The 22,125-nt window shown below is 41.4% G+C and overlaps 1 protein-coding gene across 1 annotated transcript in view; it reads right to left on the reverse strand.

Moving 5' to 3' along the window:
- Nucleotides 1-22,125, reverse strand: part of LOC139201821 (protein inscuteable homolog) — a 44,730-nt gene that overhangs the window by 8,983 nt on the left and 13,622 nt on the right. The window contains exons 2-7 of the mRNA XM_070831249.1: nt 17,668-17,759; nt 7,354-7,720; nt 7,028-7,080; nt 6,805-6,928; nt 5,918-6,031; nt 84-209 (exon numbers count right to left, since the gene is read on the reverse strand). Coding sequence (XP_070687350.1) covers nt 84-209; nt 5,918-6,031; nt 6,805-6,928; nt 7,028-7,080; nt 7,354-7,720; nt 17,668-17,741 — 858 coding nt within the window. The 5' untranslated portion in view covers nt 17,742-17,759. The remainder of the gene's footprint in view (nt 1-83; nt 210-5,917; nt 6,032-6,804; nt 6,929-7,027; nt 7,081-7,353; nt 7,721-17,667; nt 17,760-22,125) is intronic.

Raw genomic sequence — 22,125 nt, forward strand, 5'->3', positions numbered from 1 at the left:
CCTTCTTATTTCCTTTGTAATAATATCAGTTTAATTAATGCCTTTTATTTGTGTGTGTGTGTGTGTGTGTTGGAGAGACTTACGTTGTCCAGTTGGTTGATGCCTTCCTCCACACAGCAGATGGAGGCCACTGTTCTCAGAGCGTGAGCGTAGAGGTCTCTGAAGCGATCCTGCCTGCAGATCTTAAAAAGGGCCACCACAGCTCCTTCCTGTGGATGAAGGCAAAGTAATTGGGTGTTAACGCAGTAGAAAAGGTCTACAGCGCCTCATTAATCTGCAATGATGCTTCTTTGTTTTAACTTCAGTCCCCACAACAGTAAAAGCATTTCAAGCATCATTCTCTGTATTTGTCTGGACCACGTGTCTTTTTCTGATCCTTGGTTTTCATGCAATTGTAAAATGAAAACCAAGTCATTAAACTGAGTGTGTGGTGCAACAAGGAAGAATAATAGCTTTTTTCATTGTTTTTAAATATGTAGTTTTCCTCCCCCATCACTGTTCTCAAAGGCCTTATGTGATATTGTCTGAAATGAGCTTATATTATTAACATTATTATTATTATTAGATGATTTATTTCCTGCTTGGCTATGGAGTAAATCTGTTGGGGACTATAAGAGACTGTGATAGATTTGAGGTTGCCTTAATTTGAAATTCTACAACCCATGATTTTCTTATTCACTATATCTTATTTTATTTTTTCTTGGGCAAATATATAGTTTTTCCATTGAAAATTGAAAAAGTTACGCTTAAAATAAATTAAACCCACATTTTCTACGAGCAAGTGACTCTACTCTATTCAATATATCTATTTTCTTTCTTCTTTAATACTAAAACTATTAAACGTTGCAGTCAACACATTGTTCAAAGCCATGGCAGGATAAAGGATTCAGCTGTATCTCTTGAGGACTGTGTGTAGCTAAGTTAGTGTTAATTCTGTCCTGCTGTTTAATAGTCAGTGCCTTTATTGCCTAAACTTGACCACAGACATGACACAGGATGCAAACTCTGGTCTTCGGAGTCAACGTCCCCTCCTGGTACATAAATGTGGCACTTTATCCACTCAAAAACATTGTCAGTGAAATAATCCAGGCCGTTCTTACATTGGACAGAATAATGTAACTGGGAAAATGATTACTAATATACAAATGGAATTTCTAGGGGACTGTGCTGCATATTTAGATTTTGTTAATGTTGTGTATTTGACAAAATCCTTAAGAGCTCATAGTTTGGAGGAGTGTTTCCATTATGAATGCCCAGCAGCTTCAGATTTGGACACTGTGTTTGGTACGAATAGTTCTGTGTACGTTTTCTGCATCATAAGTTAATGCTGAACAAAAAAAGGTGGTTAGGTTGGGAAAACAACTTTCACAGGCCTGACATTAGGCTTCATACCCTTATATATATACTCTTGAAGCACACATGATTTTGTGCAAAATGATGGATCAAATTGCTCCTAGACTGTGCTGTGAGAGCCAACAGGTCCCGCCAGTCTGAGCCAATAGCAGCGTGCTGGTTTTAAAGAGTCCAGGAGACCCGAAATGACCGAAGGATTTGGCCGGCTGTACTCAGCGAGCCAGCCAACCACAGAACCTATCAAATGGCTCACACAATTTATCATGTCAAAAACAAACAGCCAAAATATATATATTTCATGAATGGAAAACACTGAGCAGAAAAATGATGATTTGCTAGCTGTAATAGCCGAGCATTTGCTGTTGGATTACGCTTGGTGCAAACAAACAAAAATAGCTCCTGTATTGGCTCCATGTCTACACTACAGCACCTCTCTGACAAAAAACACTTGCAGGTATTGAATTCTATTCAGCGTGCAGATAGATAGAATTACCTGGAGGAAGATGAAGCCTGTAACTACCACCATTATCCTAATAAGCCCATTATACTGGGCTGGCATGTCTCATATGCTGCAAAGGCCATGCTGCTGGGGCTTGGAGTGAATAATCATCCTGCCCTCCAGCCTGACCGCTCTTCCCTGTTCGCTGCCTACGCAATATTGTCCCGCTGTACCTGGAAGAGCTGCGAACACCGACAGGCAGTTTTCAGTAAACCTTTTGAAACTGAAACGGGGCTCACAGGCTGATTCAAGCTGTGTTCGGGGAGTGATGAAGAGGCTGTTGATCCGGTTGGTTTTTTTTTTCTGTGTTGCTTTAGTTTTCAGAAATAATGCTCAGACTGAGTCTGTGGAGAACCTCAGAATGGTCTCATGCACTTCTGAACTTCAGATTTTTGGTTTTAAATGTACATTTGGTCACATTATGCGGCTTTAGAAAATTCAAAGTATGTAAGAAGTTTTCTTCGCTAAATGTTGCTCCTGGATAACAAAGATTTCTAGAAAGACCTCCTGTAACATCACCAGGGAACAAAATACAATTGTGACACCTTTACATTTTTACCTGCGTTTGCCTGTTCCAAGGACTGTCACTAGCTCCTGCCTCTGCAGTCAAAATACTGAAAATATATCTCCACCCATCTGAAGCTGACAGGTACTTTGGAGGGTGACAGAACCTGGATAAAAGTGAAAAACTCCCCCGTACTTTGCCTTTTGTTGTTGTTGATGTTTTATATATGTTGTTAGGGGATCTAGGATTAGTAATGTCAGTCTGACGGCCTGCCCACCACTTTGGTCCAAGCTAAAATATCTCAACAACTATGGGATGGTACAGATGTCCATGGTGCACAGTGACAATTGACTTTTCTTATCATTTACTTTAATTTATGACAAAATACCTACAAAACTAATGACCCATCAGCCTCGTCTGTATTTTAGCACTTCGTTGGAGTGCTTTGTTCATATGTTCATAAGAAAGGCTGTTTAGACATGAAAGAAACCAGCAATAAATGAGAAGTTACACCACAACAGTTGTGCCTGCCTGCTTAAAATGTGTGCATCTATCTTCTTTATTCCACTTTGAATCAAAACTGGATCAGAGGAAAAACCAAACTTCCTGCCTCACTGCCACACAGTTTTATTCAGACAATCATCTGTTTGTAGTAGAAGCCTCTTTCTGTTTGTTTCATCTTTACAAGCTTTCTCCTGCTTTTTCTTTTCACACATCGTTGGACTTGTCGGTTGTTTCCTTCCCCTCCCCATCAAACAACTTGCAGTTTTGTTGTTTCCACTGACTTCATCCTCATTCCTTCAGCGGAGCCCATAGAGCGCATTTACTCTCACACTCATGCATCTCGGTACACGCTGCACTAATGTCATCATGTGAAACTTGACTTCTTGCCTAAAAATGCTTCTCTGTCATTTGTTTGCATGTGAAGCCCTACACAGCGTGTAATTTCTTTCCATCTCACAGTTTTCTGAACTGAACTCTGCTCTGGTCTGTTGTACTTGCTCACACAATGCCTGCAGTTTCTTGAGCTGCAAGAGGTTGCAAACAAAAAGGGTGTTTAGTGAAAACTGAATCAATTTCTCAAGCACCTCGTTGTGTTCAACAAAAGGTTGGTGGACAAAGCTAAATAGTAACGCTTGTTAGACTGAGAAAAACACAAATGTCTCCCACCAGGCCTGAGTTATTGCCACGTCACGCTCTCACAACCTGCAGTCTCGAACCTAAGCGTTAGAAGAGCAAGGACATACACACGAGGCTGTCTGCCAACATGGACACATTTAGAGCAGTATCCATCATGACAGTAGGTAAACCCTGAGACAGCAAAGCCGCTTGTACATCATGACCCAGTCTCTCTCTCTGTAATATTCCAGCTGCTGTTTGATTTATGAGGTGGCGCATGGCTCAGTTTTAAACACTGTCAGCTCATATAACAATTTTCCTTTTAATAATCTCGGCCCTTTCTGTCGTTTCTGTGTGGAGTTTGCTTGTTTTCACTGTGTTTGTTGACGTTTCTGTTTCCAGCCAGCGTCTAAAGACATGCTGATCAAGTGAAAACGAGAATCTGAATTACCTGAAAATGTGACTGTGATGATCTATGATCAGACTAAAGAAAAAGTGAAAATGATACTACAAATGAAAACACATTGAAAGACTTTTTTAGATGAATATATGAAACATCTACTTTGTCTTCAGATAAAGGAGACATGAATGCTGTTTGACAATAATTTCTCTGCTTTAAGACCCACAATCAGATGAGTGCAGTTCATTCAAATGTGATTAATCAGTCAGGATTATGTGACTCGTCAGAGTCTGATCTTCACTTACAGCAAAGTGCTAAAAGGAGCCACAGTGTGAAATAATATAAACTATACATACATTATAAGGCACATGAGGATAGAAATGCAGAATGTGTTTGTTACGTTACCATAATCGGGGAACAGCATACACATCTTGTGCTTGTGTCACATTAACATTTAATTTAATATGTGCAAACAAATGAAGTAACTCATAATGAAGCATCATCTGTTTAAAGTGTATGCGTTAAAGTTTGACAAGTGTTCTTTTGCTCACTCGCCATAATCAGTTTGAATCTATTGCAGGTTTATTGAAACCTGCATGTATGTGAGAGGAGTAGATCATAGTGACAAACTCACACAGAATAATCACTCAACTCTGGAGTTCCCCTAAATGCTAAGGAAGTTTTTCCTGCCTTTTTACGGCCTGCAACTTTACAGCTTTGGTTCACTCACACAGTTCTCATTAATGCTGTTTCTGGAAGCAGGCAGCTGTTTTTAGTAAAAAAAAAAAAAGAAATCTCTCATACACCCACTGTACATGCGCATGTACATCTCACAATAGGAAATGTCACTGCCTTAAACTATCTGGTATCTATTATGCTGCTCAGCATTGTTCAACTTTATCCATCTGGTTCTTCCCACAAAATAACCAACAGGATAAAACCTAAAATCTACAAATCTGTGTAACACTTGTCTGTATTAATACACAGTGATTCATCTCTACTCATGATGCTGCCTGCTTCACCGCCACACATTTAACGTGCCTCCCTTCTCCTCTCCACACACAGCACATCACTCACTGAACACTGGTAAAGAGATGGAGAAGGAGGAAATATCAGGTCTCCACCCAAACATTTAAACGGCTAATTGCAGTTATATTAAACAAGTGCTGGAGTAAAAGAAGCCGGCTGTGGAAAATGATAATGAGTGAAGAGCCCAGATATGAGCCAGAGGACACACACTACTCTAAAAGGTGTGTATGCGAGAGTATGACAGACAGACTGGTGCTAGCTAATTAATTCAGATGGCAGGTGGAGGATGTTTTGTATTGGGTATTCATTAGCAGCCATTGGCAGGCAGGTTTCCCTCAGACACCTCTCTGAGGGCTCGGCCAGCGGCGCTACTGAGGGAGTTACGTAAGATGCAGCGGATTGAAAGGTAAAGATGCCTGAGCAATCTCCATTTGTGATCAATGCTCAGTCCTAATGGGAGCTGACAGTATTGATCTGACAATCTGGCAGTAAAAGAGGTGTGTGTGTGTGTGTGTGTGTGTGTGTGTGTGTGTGTTATCCTATGTGTGTGTGTGCACGCCATCAGGAAGAGTCTTATCAAGAGTATCCTGGAAGCAGTCGGTTAACTAATGTCCAATTGAGACCTGCTGTCTGGTCTGTCTTGTGTTATCTCACAGTGAAATAGCTTTTTAGAGGCATGTATGAAGAGATAGCAGCAGGTCAGCTGGTCTGGATGGTGAACACTGGAAAAAGGTGATTCACAACAGCGGAGTGTATACAACGAAGCACAGGGTGGATATGTAATATCAATGAAACTGCCTCTGCTTAAGAGTGGGTGGGAAAATCACAAACCTATTAATATAATAGATCATGCTGCTGGCTTGTCAGTGAGATCAGGTTGTTGGACCTCACAGGGTTTTGCAAGATGAAATGCATCAGTGGAGACGGGTCCGTCTCAGCCAGATACATTTGAAAAGGTGCTTTGAAATGACCAGCACAGGTCCAAAGCAGTTCACAAGCACGTGCACAGTACCTTGGCAATGATGCTGCAGAGCTGAGGTCCGTCCTGGGTGAGGGACAGCAGGTTGCTGATGGCACTGCCGATGGTGTGAACGTTGTCCGACGAGTCGATCTGTTTGATCAGGACCTGCAAGTAAGATCAAACATCACGTGATTCTTATTACGGACCCAGAAATGTATTTCACATGTCAGTAGCTGTTGTCTTTATTGGTGTTAAAACGCCACTTCCGGAACTTCCTGTGATCATCGCATCAAATAGAAATATAGAAGGAAAAGAGAGGCGACGTCACGCCCCTTCTGCCCCTTTCAGAAAAAATATACACTATCCTGTTTGAAATGTGCTGTGAATTAAACACATGATGTTTGTCAATTTAAATGACACTTTTGCACTTTGTCGTGAAACTGTAGAAGACTTTGAAAATAAGTAATTGGTCAGACTACACGTGACCTCAATCTACCCAGTGCCGGTAAATCTATGATGTCTGTGTGTTTCATATCAGGATGTAGTCACAGGAGCAGGTAGATGGGTCTCTTGTTCTTTGGCTTCCCGGCTGATAAAAGGACCCAAGGTCAAGTAAGATAACATTACATTTGTGCGTGGAGCACTGATAAGTTAGCTAGCTAGCAGGTGATGCGTGCCTGTCGAGACGAAGGGGTGTAGTTCTCTGAGCAGTTTCATACAAAACTAAATGGTACTTTACTATCTTTAAGACAAACTACCTCTTTTTGACTTTGTCTTTTAAATAAACAAACATAATTTGTGTAATTCATGGCACAATTCAAACTGGATCAAATAATTATTTGTCTCTCATTTCCAAAATAAGGTCCCTTATCTGAAGGGGAGGGACTTCATCTCTCTATATATTGGGTAAAGCTGGGGTTTATGATTCAGTTGCATACCCGGATCTCATTGGCTAAAGCCATGTCAATCATGTTGCTGAAGGAATCACTGACATCCGTAAGGATCTCATGGATGGCCTCCCTCATGGACTTCAGGAAGAACTCATCTTCAGTGTGAAGGCACCTGTGGGTGAACAGACATTTTCAATTAAGTCCACATGAACCCTTTTTTTTTTAAACTGTTTTTTTCCATGTGAATGTCTGAATCTTTTTAGAGGTTTACCTCTCTGTAATATTGGTCAGCTCCATACACTTGTCCAGCAGAGATTTTTCATACTGCAACAAAAGAAAAAAAAAAAACACATTTTGCTGTGATAAAACACATGAAGAAGGATCACACAGATGAGAATAAATCATGCTTTTAGGGATGAAATTGAAAAGTTTAAGTGATTCAGATTTAGTATAGAAGTGACACTGCGGTCACTTGATGGCTTTTGGACTTTCTGTAGATTACAGATGATAAAACTTGACTTTTTTATGTAGCAGCATGAAAAAGTCCCCAAAACACTGAACTGGCCTCATGCGCCACCACTTCCAAAGTCAAGTCACCTTCTGCATCTCAGGTGGAGTGCTTCTGGCAGTGCTGTACTCATGCACGAGTGACCGCACATGGCAGTTCGCCCTCACGGCCGTGCTGTGGACCCTCTGCCAGCGTCCTTTCTCCAGCCGCTGGAACATCTTGCCGAGCTCCGTGCTGACCACCAGGGCTCGGCGGAGGAGCGTCTGCAGGTTGTTCCTGGCCACGTGGTCCCCTGCACCGACACCGGAGGCCACGATCAGCTCTCCCTGCTGGGCGTCCTCCTCCACCCCGATGGGCTTAGCCTGGAGGACGCACATACACTCTACCTCCGTCATGTGGCGGAGGTCCTCCATCCAACGCTGGACAGAGTCCACCTGAAGAGACTGCATGCGGGTACTGTGGGAGAAAACAACACAGAGAAATACAGTAAGTCTCTAGTATATAGACAGAAACTTAGATTTAAAGGGATAGTTCCAGTTGTTTGATTAATGTGGTTGTATAAAGTGCTTATCCACAGTTAGTGTGGATGGTGGTCAGCAGAAAAGTTTTTTTAGCTACCTTAAAAAAGTATATCTGCTTAAGTGTACACTATATTTAGAATATTTGTGTTACATTTGTGTATAGTGATACAATGGATTCAGTTCCCCAAAGAAAACGTCTCTCTGAAAGCAATGTAAAACAGTGAAAACAGTCCAAATACAGCATACACTCAAACGAATATTGATTTTATCTTTTTAGGTGTTTTTCAACGTTCCCCTACCACAGCAGTGCATTGGTTAACATTCATGCAGGCAGCCCTGCCCTCTCCAAACTGTGGGCATGCCAAATACGATCTACTGTACATAATAGGTACCTCATAAAACCACCCTTCAAAAAATCCGAACTATCCTCATAAAACGGCAAATTTTCATGTTTGAAATGGTTTGAATTAATACATTGTTCACTGTAGAAAGAGTCAACAAATGACTGCCACAAGAAAAAGCACCTCATGGTTTACATGTGTTTACACTGATGATCTAGATGGAGACCTAGATTGTCCAAATGGATTCCCTGTGTCTCTCTCTCTCTCTCTCTCTCTACAAATATATACATATCACGCTGTAGTCTGTTAACGTGGATCAGTGGCCCACATGGAAATGAAGTCGGGTTGCATAGAGAGTTCATTTGCCTCTCTGATTACTGTTTGCAGAGAAAATTCAGTTTCCTGTTTCTGAATTGATTTGCTGATTTAAAAAAAAAAAAAAAAAAGAAACGGCATACTGTAATTTGACCATTTGTTTTCATAGCTGTTTCCCGGTATTGATAAAGAAATGAAAAGTACAAGTCACTGCACAAACAAAATGCTCTCAGTATTGCACAGATCCTATATGGTGAGGACAGCATTGTCTAAGATCCGGGAAGTCATTTGTGCTGAGTGGCATGCTGACTAAAGCTCGGCCTGATTTATACGAGAAAACCTTAATCATCTTTGCCTCCTCCACAAGAAAGAACTTGCTTAATCAGTTGAAAATTAAGGAAATGGTTGCTCATAAATTCAAACTGGTGTGGTGACAATGACAGATCATTTAACTTGGCTGTGCAGCCTTCGTCCTCTCTGCGTATCATTCCCCCTCCTCCTTTTTCCAATTATTTCTTCATTTTTTATCATCAAGTATTGGTTATAATTTAGGTTTGTTTTGGTAAAACAAAACAATAACACAGATATTCAGTATTTTTAGAGGTTTGAGGAACAAAACAAACACAAGAGCAAAAGAGTTATGAGTTACTATTACAATCAATAGTGTTTGTCTGCTCTAACATAAGCCACCAACGTTAGCGTGCCTAGCTAACAGGTAATATACTATATAAGTCTTCCACACATCCACGTGATATCAACCCCTCTATTAGAGTTTAGATTAACGCTAGTGTGTGTGAACTGTGTTGGATCTGGGAAATTTACCCAAGATGTTCTTACCAAAACTCATCAACGTGCCTTAAATCACTTTCTCAGGTAAAAGTAAAACATATTGTTTGAAGGTACCTATTATGATATGAGTCTGATCTCACGTTGTTTGTAACCTAATGTGTATTTTTATATTAAACATTAAACATGATTTTACATGGCTCCTTATTATACTGAACTATAATAGTACTGTTATGCTGTAGCACTGTATTGATCATATTCTACTAAATGTCTAGTCTGTGTTTTCAATCTAAATTTGCATGATCACCATCAAATTTATATGAAAGGCTCTAAAACAGAAAGTTGTTATTGTCAAACGAGTCAGCTGGAAACAGTTCAAAGTCAGGTGGAGATGTGCAGTTTTCATTTAGCCAGCAAAATAAATAAAATCCATCTCTGTCACACAATATAACTGCGGCGCCACAGCACCACAGCATTCCTAAAATCAATGATGATTACTCCAGTTCAATTTTACTCAACCAATACCTGCCGGTTTCCACACTTATTTGTTGAAGCCGTCATTTTCCCTCAGTAAGTAAATGGCTTTAACAACCAAACAAACACTCCTCCCCACTTCAGTCTCTCCCGCAATTGACCCTAATGAACGCAGGCTTAAAGGGGCAATCCAGCGTCCAGCACCCGGCGAGTCAACGCTGCCTGAAAGCGGACAGGTCGATGGCTACAACAGGCACCTCTGCCCTGAGTCAACACACCGGAAAAGGTCCCTAATGAAGCTTAATATTTTCCTCTTGGCTCTCTGGATAGAGTCTGCGGTTTGTGGGAAATGGCAGCTCGCTGGAGACACTGGGATATTGCATTGGTATTGAATATTGGTTGATGTGGTTTAGGAGAAGCATTGTGGTTGTGTGTACACTCAATACAAAGATTTGTCATTGACCAGCAACAGCCAGTGTCATTACATAACATCTTCAAGCCCCAGGTATTGGGTTTCAGCTTTTAGCCAAAGCTGGTTACACAGAGCTGAGTCATTAGGAAGCCACAACTCCAATTATATCTAATCCACTATCAAACCCTACTGAGGCAGCTGTTTACTGAAGAAAATCAATGTGGAGTTTTGTTAAGGTCAGAAAAGGGTCTCATTAAAAGGTGAGGAATGTTAACACAGCTGAGGACATGAACACAAACTGCTCCTCTTACACTCTACACTATTCATTATTTTATCTGAGCACATTTTTTCCTAAAACACAGGCCGCTGTCATGACATTTTCAGAAACACTGAGCATGGAGCACAAGACACACTCGCAGACACTGTATGTGTGTATAAATTGTACACTCAGTCAGTCACCTGTCAGGTGAGGAGGTGGAATAATAATGCACAAGTAGTCAAATCTGTAGGGTGCAGAGAGCGAGGAGGCTCACCCGTTCAAAACTCTCTCCAGTCGATAAATCTCCCTCATTTTGGAAAGGGATGAAGATGTAATTAGCTGTAAATGCAGACTTGAATAAATAACTGCACGGTGTTACTCAGTGTGGTAATCATTAACGTGGAGCTTGTTCTGCTAAGTGGGAGAAATGGCTCCAAAGTGATCATTGTGACTTCTGAAAATGGATGAGATAAGAGTTTTAGTTTAAATCTAGGTGATTAGAGAAATCAATTTCTCTTAAATGTTCCTCGTGAATAAAATACTACCAAACCCTGCTTTTTTTTTTCTTTTTTTTTGTCATAATCAAAAACGGCTTCTCAAAATGTCTCTTATAACACACTGAAGAGGAGATTTAAAGAGCTTTGAAGCTTAAATGGCATGGTTTTCCTATACATTTGACCAAATTAACCAACTGGGTACACAGGAAGAATGGAAATGTCCAAATTTGGTCACATCATGAATTTCCTTGATGTTTATCAGCTGTATTTGTATTTGTTGTATTTCCGTATCGCAGCAAAGTGACTCTCTGGCTCGAATGTATAAACAAACAATCAAATCAATCTAAAATGTGCAACAATACTCAAAATCCTCCTCATATCAGACCCACCTCAAGCCATTTTCCACAGTTATATAACAGCATCACATAAGGATGAACCCATCTTGATTTACACGTCCATCAAACCACAAAACCTTCCCCTCACCGCGGGGGAGAAACATGATAATAATAGGCTTGTTTTCCAAAGGAGGGGAAGCGGTGCTCTTCAGCTCGCAGGGAATGACAAATATTTACATGCAGGGCCAAGAGAGGGTCAGTCGACAGCAGCTCTATTATCCCAGACAGGGATCGTTTGGAGATGAAGCATCACTCGGTCTCATCTGCTGGTGGCAACAGTAGGAACAGGAGCTGGTTAATAAGAGACGATCTGTGGTTTGGTTTTACCAGGAATGACGTCTTTTCATTTCTAATATTAGTCATACTAATAAATCATTTTTACATCTAAATTTACACAAAATTTATGTTCGTTTAATTAAACAAATGTGCTCTTAAGTTACCTTTAAGATAAGATATTCCTTTATCAGTTTATCAAGGGAAATTTACAGTTACCTGAAATGCTCACCTGAATTGTCATATCAAGCCAATCATGTTAAGGCTAGAAGAAGCTATTTGTGAAGGAATCTGTGGCTCTTTCACGTTAAAAAGGTTTTGATCCTACACAGCTGTCAATAAAACTTTATGGTGTGGAAGAAGTTTGAGAGGGAAGATGGAAAGAGAAACCCCCAAACACACACGATTGAATTTGGTCTTTTCATGGGTGTAGTTGCCAATAGGAGAAATATAGAACATCAGGTTTAAAAGAGGTGTGCCACGTATGTCCTGAACTATAAATTGTGATCGTGCTGGTTACATGATGACATATAACAAAACATAAACCAAGAAAAGAAAATATTGAACTTCAGAAGGGAAAAATCAGCAGGCAGAGTTACACGACATAGTGAGCTCAGTCTTCCTGTTACACATCAGGAGGAAATAACTGCTTGAGCTTTTAGATGATTCACTTTTTCAACTTTTCTTGACATGGAGTTGTTGTGCTGGATGAGTCACTGAGAGGCTGCTGATCTCACTGTTCAGATCCATAATCGTCCGTGGGGAGAGGTCTGTGAGCGATAGACGCAACACAACACTACAGTAAATCCATTCAATTCTGGTTTATTTACACAATGATACAATGAGCGTCACTTTTTTTCATTTAATTTTCATTTATTTTGTTTTGTAACACTGTTTTTAGTTGTACTTGTATCATTTTTTTAGCTGTATCAGATGTTTTCCTGATATGATAGATATTGTTTTAGTGCTTGTTGTCATTGTTTTAAATTACATTTGTAATTGTTTCACATTACAATGAAATGTTTAATCATGTAGGCCCCAGGACAGGTAGTTGCTACCTGGGTAATAAACAGATGAATAAAATCTGTGAGTGGTTTTCTGTCATAGTCCATATTATTAAGAACGTCAAGTCAATTTTATTCACATACAGAGCAGGTCTAGATCATATTCTGTAATTTACAGAGACCCAACAATTCCTCCATGAGCTCAGCGAGGAAAAAAAAAACCTCAAACAGAACCAGGCGGCCATCTGCCTTCACCGGTTAGGTTAGGAAAGATTTACAGAGTATAGGGGATCAATAGAAATGTGCAGAAGCCATGTATGTTTGTCACTCATGAACCTTAACAGTAACCAAGTGCACCTTCAAAAACCTTCTCTCTCAAAGAGAAAGAAAACACCAAAGGAACACAAATAAGAGACCTCTTGCAGAATCGCTCATTACAGGATGTGAGTCAGTTTGTTTGAGGCTGAAAACAGCAACCATGTCCGCATGAAAACACACATAATGTAAGCATTAATCACTTGACATGTGCAGGCTGTGGCTCACTCGCTAATCGTATTAAGGAGAGAATAAAAATAAAAGGCAATACAAATGTGCTATAAGCCGCAGCCACAGTCCCGTCTTTGCCCAGCGTAGTGTATCAGCTCCCAGTGTGGTGCAGCGCTCACTGGTTAGCGAGCAGCAGACGGGCAGGTTGGAATGGAAGCGGTAGAGCACCTGTTGTCACTCAAGTATGGCAGCTATTCGACAGCAGGAACTAGTTTGTTCTTCAGGGGTGGCTGCTCATTACTGGGCTCCTTCTACATATCGCTAGAGGCCACAAGTAATTCAGGTACTTTGTACTGCACTTCATAGATCATGAGCACTGGCTCACTGAGTAATGTTTGATGAATGGTTTCCCTACATGTCATGCCACCCTGCTGTCGACTGCAAAAAGGACCCCGCTGATGTTTTGAATTAACATCAGCGGCCTGTGTGGCGTCTAGTTTAGTGAAAGCGTGTGAAATGAGCATGTCTTAAAATACAGATGCTGTGTTCATGCTCAGTACAATCGGAAGAATAATTCATGATTAAAATGATTATTTGTTGCAGCCCTAATTAGATGATTTAAGTGTGAGTAACTAAACTGCGATGACATGGCTTCACTTCAGCTCATGGAAACACATTTTCATGAAAACATAGTTTCTACTGATGCTGTGTAAGCAGCACCAAAGCATGACCACAGTAACATTTAAACAGGCTAAAGTCCAGTTACTTCTGTAAATACAGTTCAAACTGTTCCGTTACCTTTGTTTGTTCAGGTTGAACATGCCTGTACAGTGAGGGGTTTTGGATAAAAGTCCTCACCAGATGGATTAAAACGTGTGGAAATATCCACCGACTGCATGCAGTATCACTAGTGGGACTAACCGCTTGTTTGGTAAAGAAACACATGTGTTATTTCGTGCTAGAATTTCTGTTTTGGATGTGACCGCGTTGATTTCATGCTTTTCTCCACACAGATTTCTGATATGGAAGTCAGCACAATCTCAGCAGGAAGGGGCCCTTCACTGTCGTCTGGTTTCCATGAATATCAGTTAGACGCCTGATGTCACTCATGAACAAATGGAAATCTTTCTCAAATACCACAACAGAACCGCAGTCCAGCGAGGCAGGGTGAATGGAAATGTGGGCAGAATGAGCTGCGAGATTTTGAGGATCAGACCATTGTGGCTTTGGCTTTGGCTGAAGGAGGAAACAAGGACACTCTTGTCCCAGAAAGAAGTAAATATGGAGGCATATATACAAAGACACCAATGGGGATGTTAATGCATTCCTCCGCTTGTTAAAAACCAGAATATTGCTTAATGGGACTCTGAACAAACTTCTTTCTTCCACTGAAAACTTCAGTTTTTTGTCCAAACTGCTGCCTCACTGTGTAAAGAGGTGACAGATGGGCAAAGAAAATGGTAAAAGCATATGGCTAATGGTACTTTTGAATGTGTCAGTCACGCCATGATATTCTGAGCGAAGGTCGCCTCTGCGCTGCTCCCGAAGTAGCGCATGGTAAAGGGATATTATGGCCTCTGACTGGTACGGTTGAGTTCTGGCAATGGGAGCAGACATCTGACTCCCAGATGTTTCAGACGGCCTCTAATGTGCAGCCAAGACCAGACTCACCTACAACAGCACATCTGAGTCTGTTTCTCGTTTGTTCTCCGCCTCGTTCTCTCAGGCTAACCGGTTCTCCACGTCGTCGTTCTCTCTCTCTCTCTCTCTGACTCACACTCCTGCCCTCACACATGCCTGGTTACATACATCGCTCGCATACTGCAGGCGTATGTGCAAAAGACATTATACTGATTCTCTCTGTCTCTTTGTCTGTGTCGTGTCACAAATCATCTCCAGCTGACTTTAGTTTGTTCCATCACATCTGCAAACCCACACTTGTGCGTTCCACAATCCCAACATGCGCCCCAGACACAATCAGCAACAATAAACAAGAAGACTCTGCAAGAATAAGACAAATAGGGAGAAGCACCGACAAATGATGGCACAGGTTAACCTGCCCTACAGCGTGATGACCGAGTGTCTCTCACACTGTAACCTTAGGCCTAGATTGTCCAGACAAGCCGGTCCTGTTGTGGAGATGTTTGTCAACTGAATGCATGCGTGCCTTCCATCTGTGTTTGCGATTAATTTTAATACAATTCAGTCACTTGGATCTTTCCATCAGTTGATTTACAGACTGTTGCTGAGCCATGTGCTTCACAAATAGGATTTATGTGATTTCAAGTGAGTGTATGAGGGACAGACAAAGAAAGCAAGTAAGAGATGATCTGTTTGTTTATGTGTGTGTGTGTGTGTGTGTCTGGTTGCCTATGGTATGGCGTGAGAGCTGTACTGATTTGATATCCAAGGGCATTCATTACGCATCCTCTGCTACGCTGTGTAAGCATTTGTAAACAGAAAACTGTCAGAAGATATATATTCAAATTTATTAGCGATGACTGAAATACACTCAGCCAAAGCAGCTGACGAAGAGCCTCTCTCCCATTAAAAAAAGAAGCATCATTAGCATCTGACACTTAACATTCACAACAAAGATATATATCACTCTGGTGCGATAACAGTTTTGTCATGTGTATCTCCAAAGGGAGACTTTTCTGGAAGTCAGGAGAAATAGTTGATAGTCATGAAGGTCTGAAAACACACAATGGGTTTCAGTTTAGGTTTCTTTGGTCTTAGTAAAACATGAGAAAAGCAGGACATGAAATGTCAAATAAAGCACAATAAACTGCCAGTTACTGATTCTACATTTGAAAGAGGAGGCCTCCAGCTTGTGATAAAAGCTGTTTAGCTGATGGTTCAACAATGCAGAGTACAGTTTAGGTCAGCTGGCAGGTTTGTGCTCCCTGTCTATTTTTCGTGGCTGACAGCGTGGAAGCAGCACCGCTCTGCTTCACTTTCTGTTTTTTTATTGTGTGCACACTTGTCTTTTTGCACAATGACCACATGTGTTCAACAGATTTTGCAGGATTTTTGGTTTCAATTTCTGGCTTTTGTGCGCTGATATGCACCGACATTGTGAAACTCAGTTGTGGACAGATGTTTTCAGGTCATGTGGACGCGTGGCAGGGAGGTGCAGCAGTGTGAGTTTGTGTATGTGTTTGCATTATCACTAAGGTTTTGACCTTTGCACCTCCTGTTATTGGCTTCCTCTAAGTTGTTGATCTAGAATCCTGACTAAGACCGATATATTGGTTTGGTGATGTTGAACCAACAAACATCAGGCAATAAATTTTCCCCAAACCAGATATGAAGGAGGTGGGGATGTGATTTTACTCTGCAGCTTCAGGGGTATCAGTCCATAAGACTCAACCTTTGTGCACACACAAGTCAACCATCTCAAGTTCATTTAATCATGAGTAGTTCATGAGTTTCAGTTCAGTTCCAGTCATGCAAACAATACCAGTTGGCCAGAAATATTCATTTAGTGTAATTCTTTTGGAAAAATACGAATACTGTCAAATAAAGTTGCACTAATTTATATTTTTGGATGGGTGGGTGTACTGCAATGAAATGAAAATGACTTAATGTAATGAAAACTCACAGACCACTGAGAACCAAACACCTCACAGCAGCCTCATCTATTACCAAACATCTCTTTGATACATTTATCTGCACACAAATCACAGGAGGATGACTAATGACACAACTAGACCCTGTCACCACTGTAAATCTCAATCTCTGCTCTTATGACAGCTGCCATGATGCCAGCGTCTGTCACATCACTGCCACCATTACAGTCCATTATCAGAAGGAGATAGGTGCCAAAGTATGCCGCATTTTTGGGGGCCCCATCTGCAGATGAAACCGATGGGTTATTTCTTGCTATCATGGCTATTATAGTCAATGTGTTTCGGTGTGTGTCTCTACATGTATGTGACGTGTGTGTATGTGTGTGTGTGTCTTGAAGTCCTGTGAAAATTTCTGAAATTTTGGCCAAAACAAATGTGAATCTGTGCGTGTTTCTTATCAGTAATTAACCAAGCGCCTGAAACTGTTCTAAATCATCATCAGCCATTTCATTTCTGATGCCCACTTATGGCGGCATTTGTATTTGTTAAATGAATGAGTTTGTCTCTATATCAGCCACTATGGACATGAAAATGCTGTCTGTGGTAGAACAAGTAGAATCAGGTGCCACAGCATCAAGATGTATTCATAAAATCTGTTTTCTAAGCCTTTATTACACATTCTCTTATTTCTTTCACAGCCAAGTGTAAGAACTTTTTCGTAGTTTTCAAATTTTAGGAGCAAACTGGAAATTCACGTAGATACAGCATAATGCAGTATAATGAAAATAAACCCATTGCTGTTGAGTTTAAAAGTCATTTTTTTGATGCTTTGAGCAGCATAAAGGAAACTCCAATTCCCTTTCACCCTCAGAACCACAACTAGCCCCATGGCTGCACACCACCTGGGGCAAGTGTGAGAAATATGCTGTTTTAGTGGCAGACGGACCCTAAAAGTTTATATGCGTCACATTTCTGAGTGTTCATATAAACCAGCTGAGGCTGTGTACACCTCTGAGCTGACCTGTGTTGTGTTCAGACCCACAGTAGTCACACTGTACCGTTACTTGCCTCATTGGGGAGGAAGAGAGCGAGCTGCTCTGTCGGGAGCTGCTCTGAGGAGTCGCCATTCTTTCCGAGGCCATCTCACTTCAGCTCAGCACCTGAGACACACAAGACATTCAACATAAACATCAAGGTTACACGTGGCAGTGACGGCGTCCTTCATCAACTCATTTAACTGACAATCATTAGAAATAAAGTAAAATGTGTCTTAAAGGATTTCACGATCACCTCAGGGTAAAAACTACCATACATTACTACGTATAAACATTCAGCACACATGCAGTGTATACAACACACACACACACACACACACACACACACACACTGCGTCCTCCTGGCTGTGTTGCTTGCCACTGCAGCGTTATCCACTACAATATCTCCTTATTGATCCGCCTCCAAGCGTTCTATTCTTGTCTTGTCTTTTTTTTCCTCCAAGTAATTCAATTATCAATAAACCTCACTGTTTTAAATAGCTGCAAGCCGCTGGTGTGCCAGTGGAATAATATTTCTTATCTTCTAATTTATTGGCTGGCTGCCAGCCAGTGACTCTCTTCCCTACTTTGAGCCTGAGCAAAAGAGGCTGACGCTCTTAAGTGCCCGCAACTTTATTCCACCGTTTTATTGATGTATCCCATTTAGATTAGTCCATTTTCAATCGGTAGAAGCCACAGACGCCCTCCTGCCTGAACCACACTCTAATCCTTTTAGTTAATGATATCCTGCAGTGGTGTGGTTACAAATTTCATGTTTACTGTGCAGTATAATTAGCAGGTAGTTACAAAGTGAGACAATCGCTCTCTCACGCACACAAACACACCCTCCCAGTGTCACGGAGCAGGTTTCAGCTGTGGTGACTTGCTTTTTATTAAATGCTTCCATATTGTTATGGGATCGATAGACGTAAAGAGGACTACTCACAATACTGCAACTGAGAATAAAGGGATGCGTGCTGCACACGACCATGTTGGTCTGCTTTTTCAGTGCCGCAGTGTTCAAGCTCAAATGCTACAATGACAAAACAACTGATCCATTCTGCAGAGTTTGGAGATGGAGAGGATCAGGCATGACAGCACATCACCAACTCTGTTTTCCTGTTTGCTTCGATTGCTCCGAAACTCCCTGTGTGACGTAATCATGAGCAACAATGGAAACTATTTAGTGATGGATGAGGAAGAAAAGATGATTTTTTTTGGTGGGCGAGTGACTGAGTCAGTGACTGCGATTAACTGATACCCAGTCGGATGAATAGGTGAAGTGATAGATTCGTAACACAGATATAAGCAGAAAAGGGAAGAGAGGGAGAGAGCAGGAAGAAGAAGATGCAGAGAAGGGGAGAAAGGGAGAGAGGAGGGGGTCTTTTAACCGCAGTCTTGGCATGGCTCCTCCAGGGCCATTTTCAGAGAAAGCATCACAGCAAATCAGAAATTATACCAATACTGTGCCAGGACCACGGAAGCTCTGGAAGACCGGCAGTGGGCAGCCCGCTTTGTGGAAAAAGCCCACATCTACACACTCAGTGCAGTTAGAGTAGAGTACAATAGAAAACCACAGAGCGAGGGCTGATTTAATTGCACTGTTACATTATTACAACAGAGGTGTAGATGAATTATACCGACCCCATAATTGAGCACAGGGTCACCGCCAACGAGACACAGATCCAACAGATTCCATTACATGTGCTTCTGGGTCGTTACAGCGCTCTTCTGTGGATTACCACACAAATGGAGATGAGTTGTCCAATCAAGCAATTCAGTCCTGAGCACTTAGAGTGTGCCACTAAGTGCCGTGTTAAGGACCATTGCACTGAAAGTGATCTCTGTCATTCTGCCGTGAGTGGCCACTGACTGCAAACGATGGCTGAGGGAGGGGAGCGGAAGATTTCTTTTTTAGCAAAATGGCAGAGTTTACAGCAGGTTGTCGGTCTGTTTCTTTTACATCATCCTGGACTTATTTAGTTTTGGAACAGACAATGTTCTGTTATGTAATGATGTGTGTGATGCTACAACTAAGAGCTAAAGCTGTACCTTATATTCATGTTTATTCATGCCGGCACCGTAGTTTAAACATCCCACAGGCTGCAAGTGCTACAGAAATATGAGTTTCCTAAGCAGATGGTCAGCTTTGATGGGATCCTGGCTAATTTTCTTGCTGGGGTGGACATTTCTTTTCATGTCTGGGCAGAAACCTGAGTGGCCCTGTGGGTTTCCCCACTCGGTTGCCGTGGAGAACATGTCGGTCGTAGGTAAGCCAAACAAAGGACACCTCTGTCTGAGCTTCATGTCACATGCCGGGTAAAATAACAACCACTCAGTAAGTTGTGTGTGTAAGGGAAGTCAGTATGGTGTGCCTTCCAGATTTACTGCAGCACTTGCATTCATTCATTGCATGTGTGTCGAGGGGGATTTAAAATGTTGGTGCATGCTTGTGTGCATGTTTCTGTCACTTACAGTTTTCCAGTGGTGTTTCATGTAAAGTCTGTCCCCAGTTAGTCACGCCAACTCCTCCATTTAGCATGAGTCATCTTGATTCTTTCATATCTGAGCTCAGTAGCCTTCATAGATTGTGGCTGTAAAGCTCAACAGCTTGGGAAGAGCAATTACTGTACATAGAAAAGGGCCTAAATAATGAGCCAGTGTTTAAAGTGAAACAGGAACTTCCTGGTTTTGTTTCAAATGTAAGAAAATCTCAAACAAAAAGACTATTTTCCCTTTTGGTCCCTGCAGTAGATGCTTGTTTCTGTTAAAACTTCTTTTTTGTCAAACAAATAAAAAGGACTCATGTGCAGGCTGATGCACCACCAACTTTTCATTGTTCGCTGACCTCATTGTCTGTGCTCTCCGTAACTGCAGAATCACTGGTTAAAAATACATTTCCAGGCCATTTTATAATATTCTGCGGTGAAACATAATGCCTCTGGCAGATTCTGGGCAAAACCACTAAAAGAATACAAAAACTGGTTTGCAGAAAACAAAATACCAGTCCACTGTGGCTTAGCTTCACTGTCGAGCCAAAAGCAATGAATTTCATTTCGAGAAAAACAGAAGAAATCAAACATTGAGGAAACCAGTAGAAACAAGAAAAGCCACTCACCGTTTTGAGAGGCCAAAACTAGCTTGAATGGAGTGATGGAGTTCCAGACAAATTGAGTCAGGCTGTGTACTCCATGTTTAATATCCTTGTTGTTTCAGAAGTGCCTCATTGTGTTACCGATTCCTTATGGTCTGGCTTTATTTCAAAACGATTAAGAACAAAATCCGTCCTCTTCCACTGCTGGTCTAACTCACACGGACTAAAGAAAGCATCTACGAGAGAACTTGTCTCTGGCCTTTGGCCTTTAAATACAGTGGACATGCTTAACATCAGCGACTCGCCGGTGCCGTGCTGCTCATGTCCTATCATTGGGCTGGAGACTGGGTTGACAGGAGGAGACAGCGGTCGCAGTCTCACCACAGAGCTGTCATGTGGGGAGAAAGGCAGAGAAGGGATGGTACTGTATGGGTGGCTGGGTGGGAACAAGCTGGAAGCAGGCTGTGCTCAGCCATGGACCCGACATTCCCATCCCACACACAGTGGCCCCGCTCAAAGTGGGCCCTTGTACTTGGACAGAGAGACCCCCACAGGGCGGCAGATAATGCCTGAAGTGAACTGTTATTGTGTGAATGTTTGGTGAGTCAGCTCGTTTCCTCTGTTGTACAAAACTGAACCTACTTTGGAAGAATCCTACTTACAACACTCTAAATATCTCATAGCAACATTTATAAGAGCTCCAGTGAATAAATAACCTCAGAATCCAGATGGCTTTAGCCCATTGAGCTACTCAGTAGTGTAAACATGCATCAAACACTGAAGAGAGAGAGATTTATACCAAAGTGATTTGATCCTAAAATGTCACAAACTAAATATGTGTGGCACCAACAATACCTACTGCCTAAATCATGATAGTTCATGGTAAAAATGACTATAATGCACAATATTAAATAAACTAGTGTACATTTGGAAGTCTTACGTAACGTAAGATAGCACATTGTAAGGTAACGCATCATAAGCTAAAGCACTGTAAGCTAATATGTGCTTTGTTTTCAGTTTACATGGATGATGAACTTGATAATTTCATCACAAAATACATAAAACACAGAACAATCCATCAGTATGTCTCTTATACATAAAGCCAGACACTGGATGGATATACTTGTTCACTCCAGACACAACAGTTATCTCAGCGAGTCTAAATGCAGCACATTCCACAGATAACGTTGGCATGGGCAACTTATTTTAAGTCGGGTTATGTTTTTCCAGGCCGTCACTAAGCTAAAATGTGTGTTTGGTATGCTAACGGGGTCAAACTGTATAATCTTAATAATATGGAGAGTTTGAACAGTCGCAACATGGCCAGTTTCCCATATGCATATTCTAAATAAACCTACTTTATTTACTTTAAACCTCTTTATTTGTCTGGTAGCATCG

This window comes from Pempheris klunzingeri, chromosome 5 (assembly GCF_042242105.1).
Source record: "Pempheris klunzingeri isolate RE-2024b chromosome 5, fPemKlu1.hap1, whole genome shotgun sequence".
In the NCBI taxonomy this organism is placed as follows: Eukaryota; Metazoa; Chordata; class Actinopteri; order Acropomatiformes; family Pempheridae; genus Pempheris; species Pempheris klunzingeri.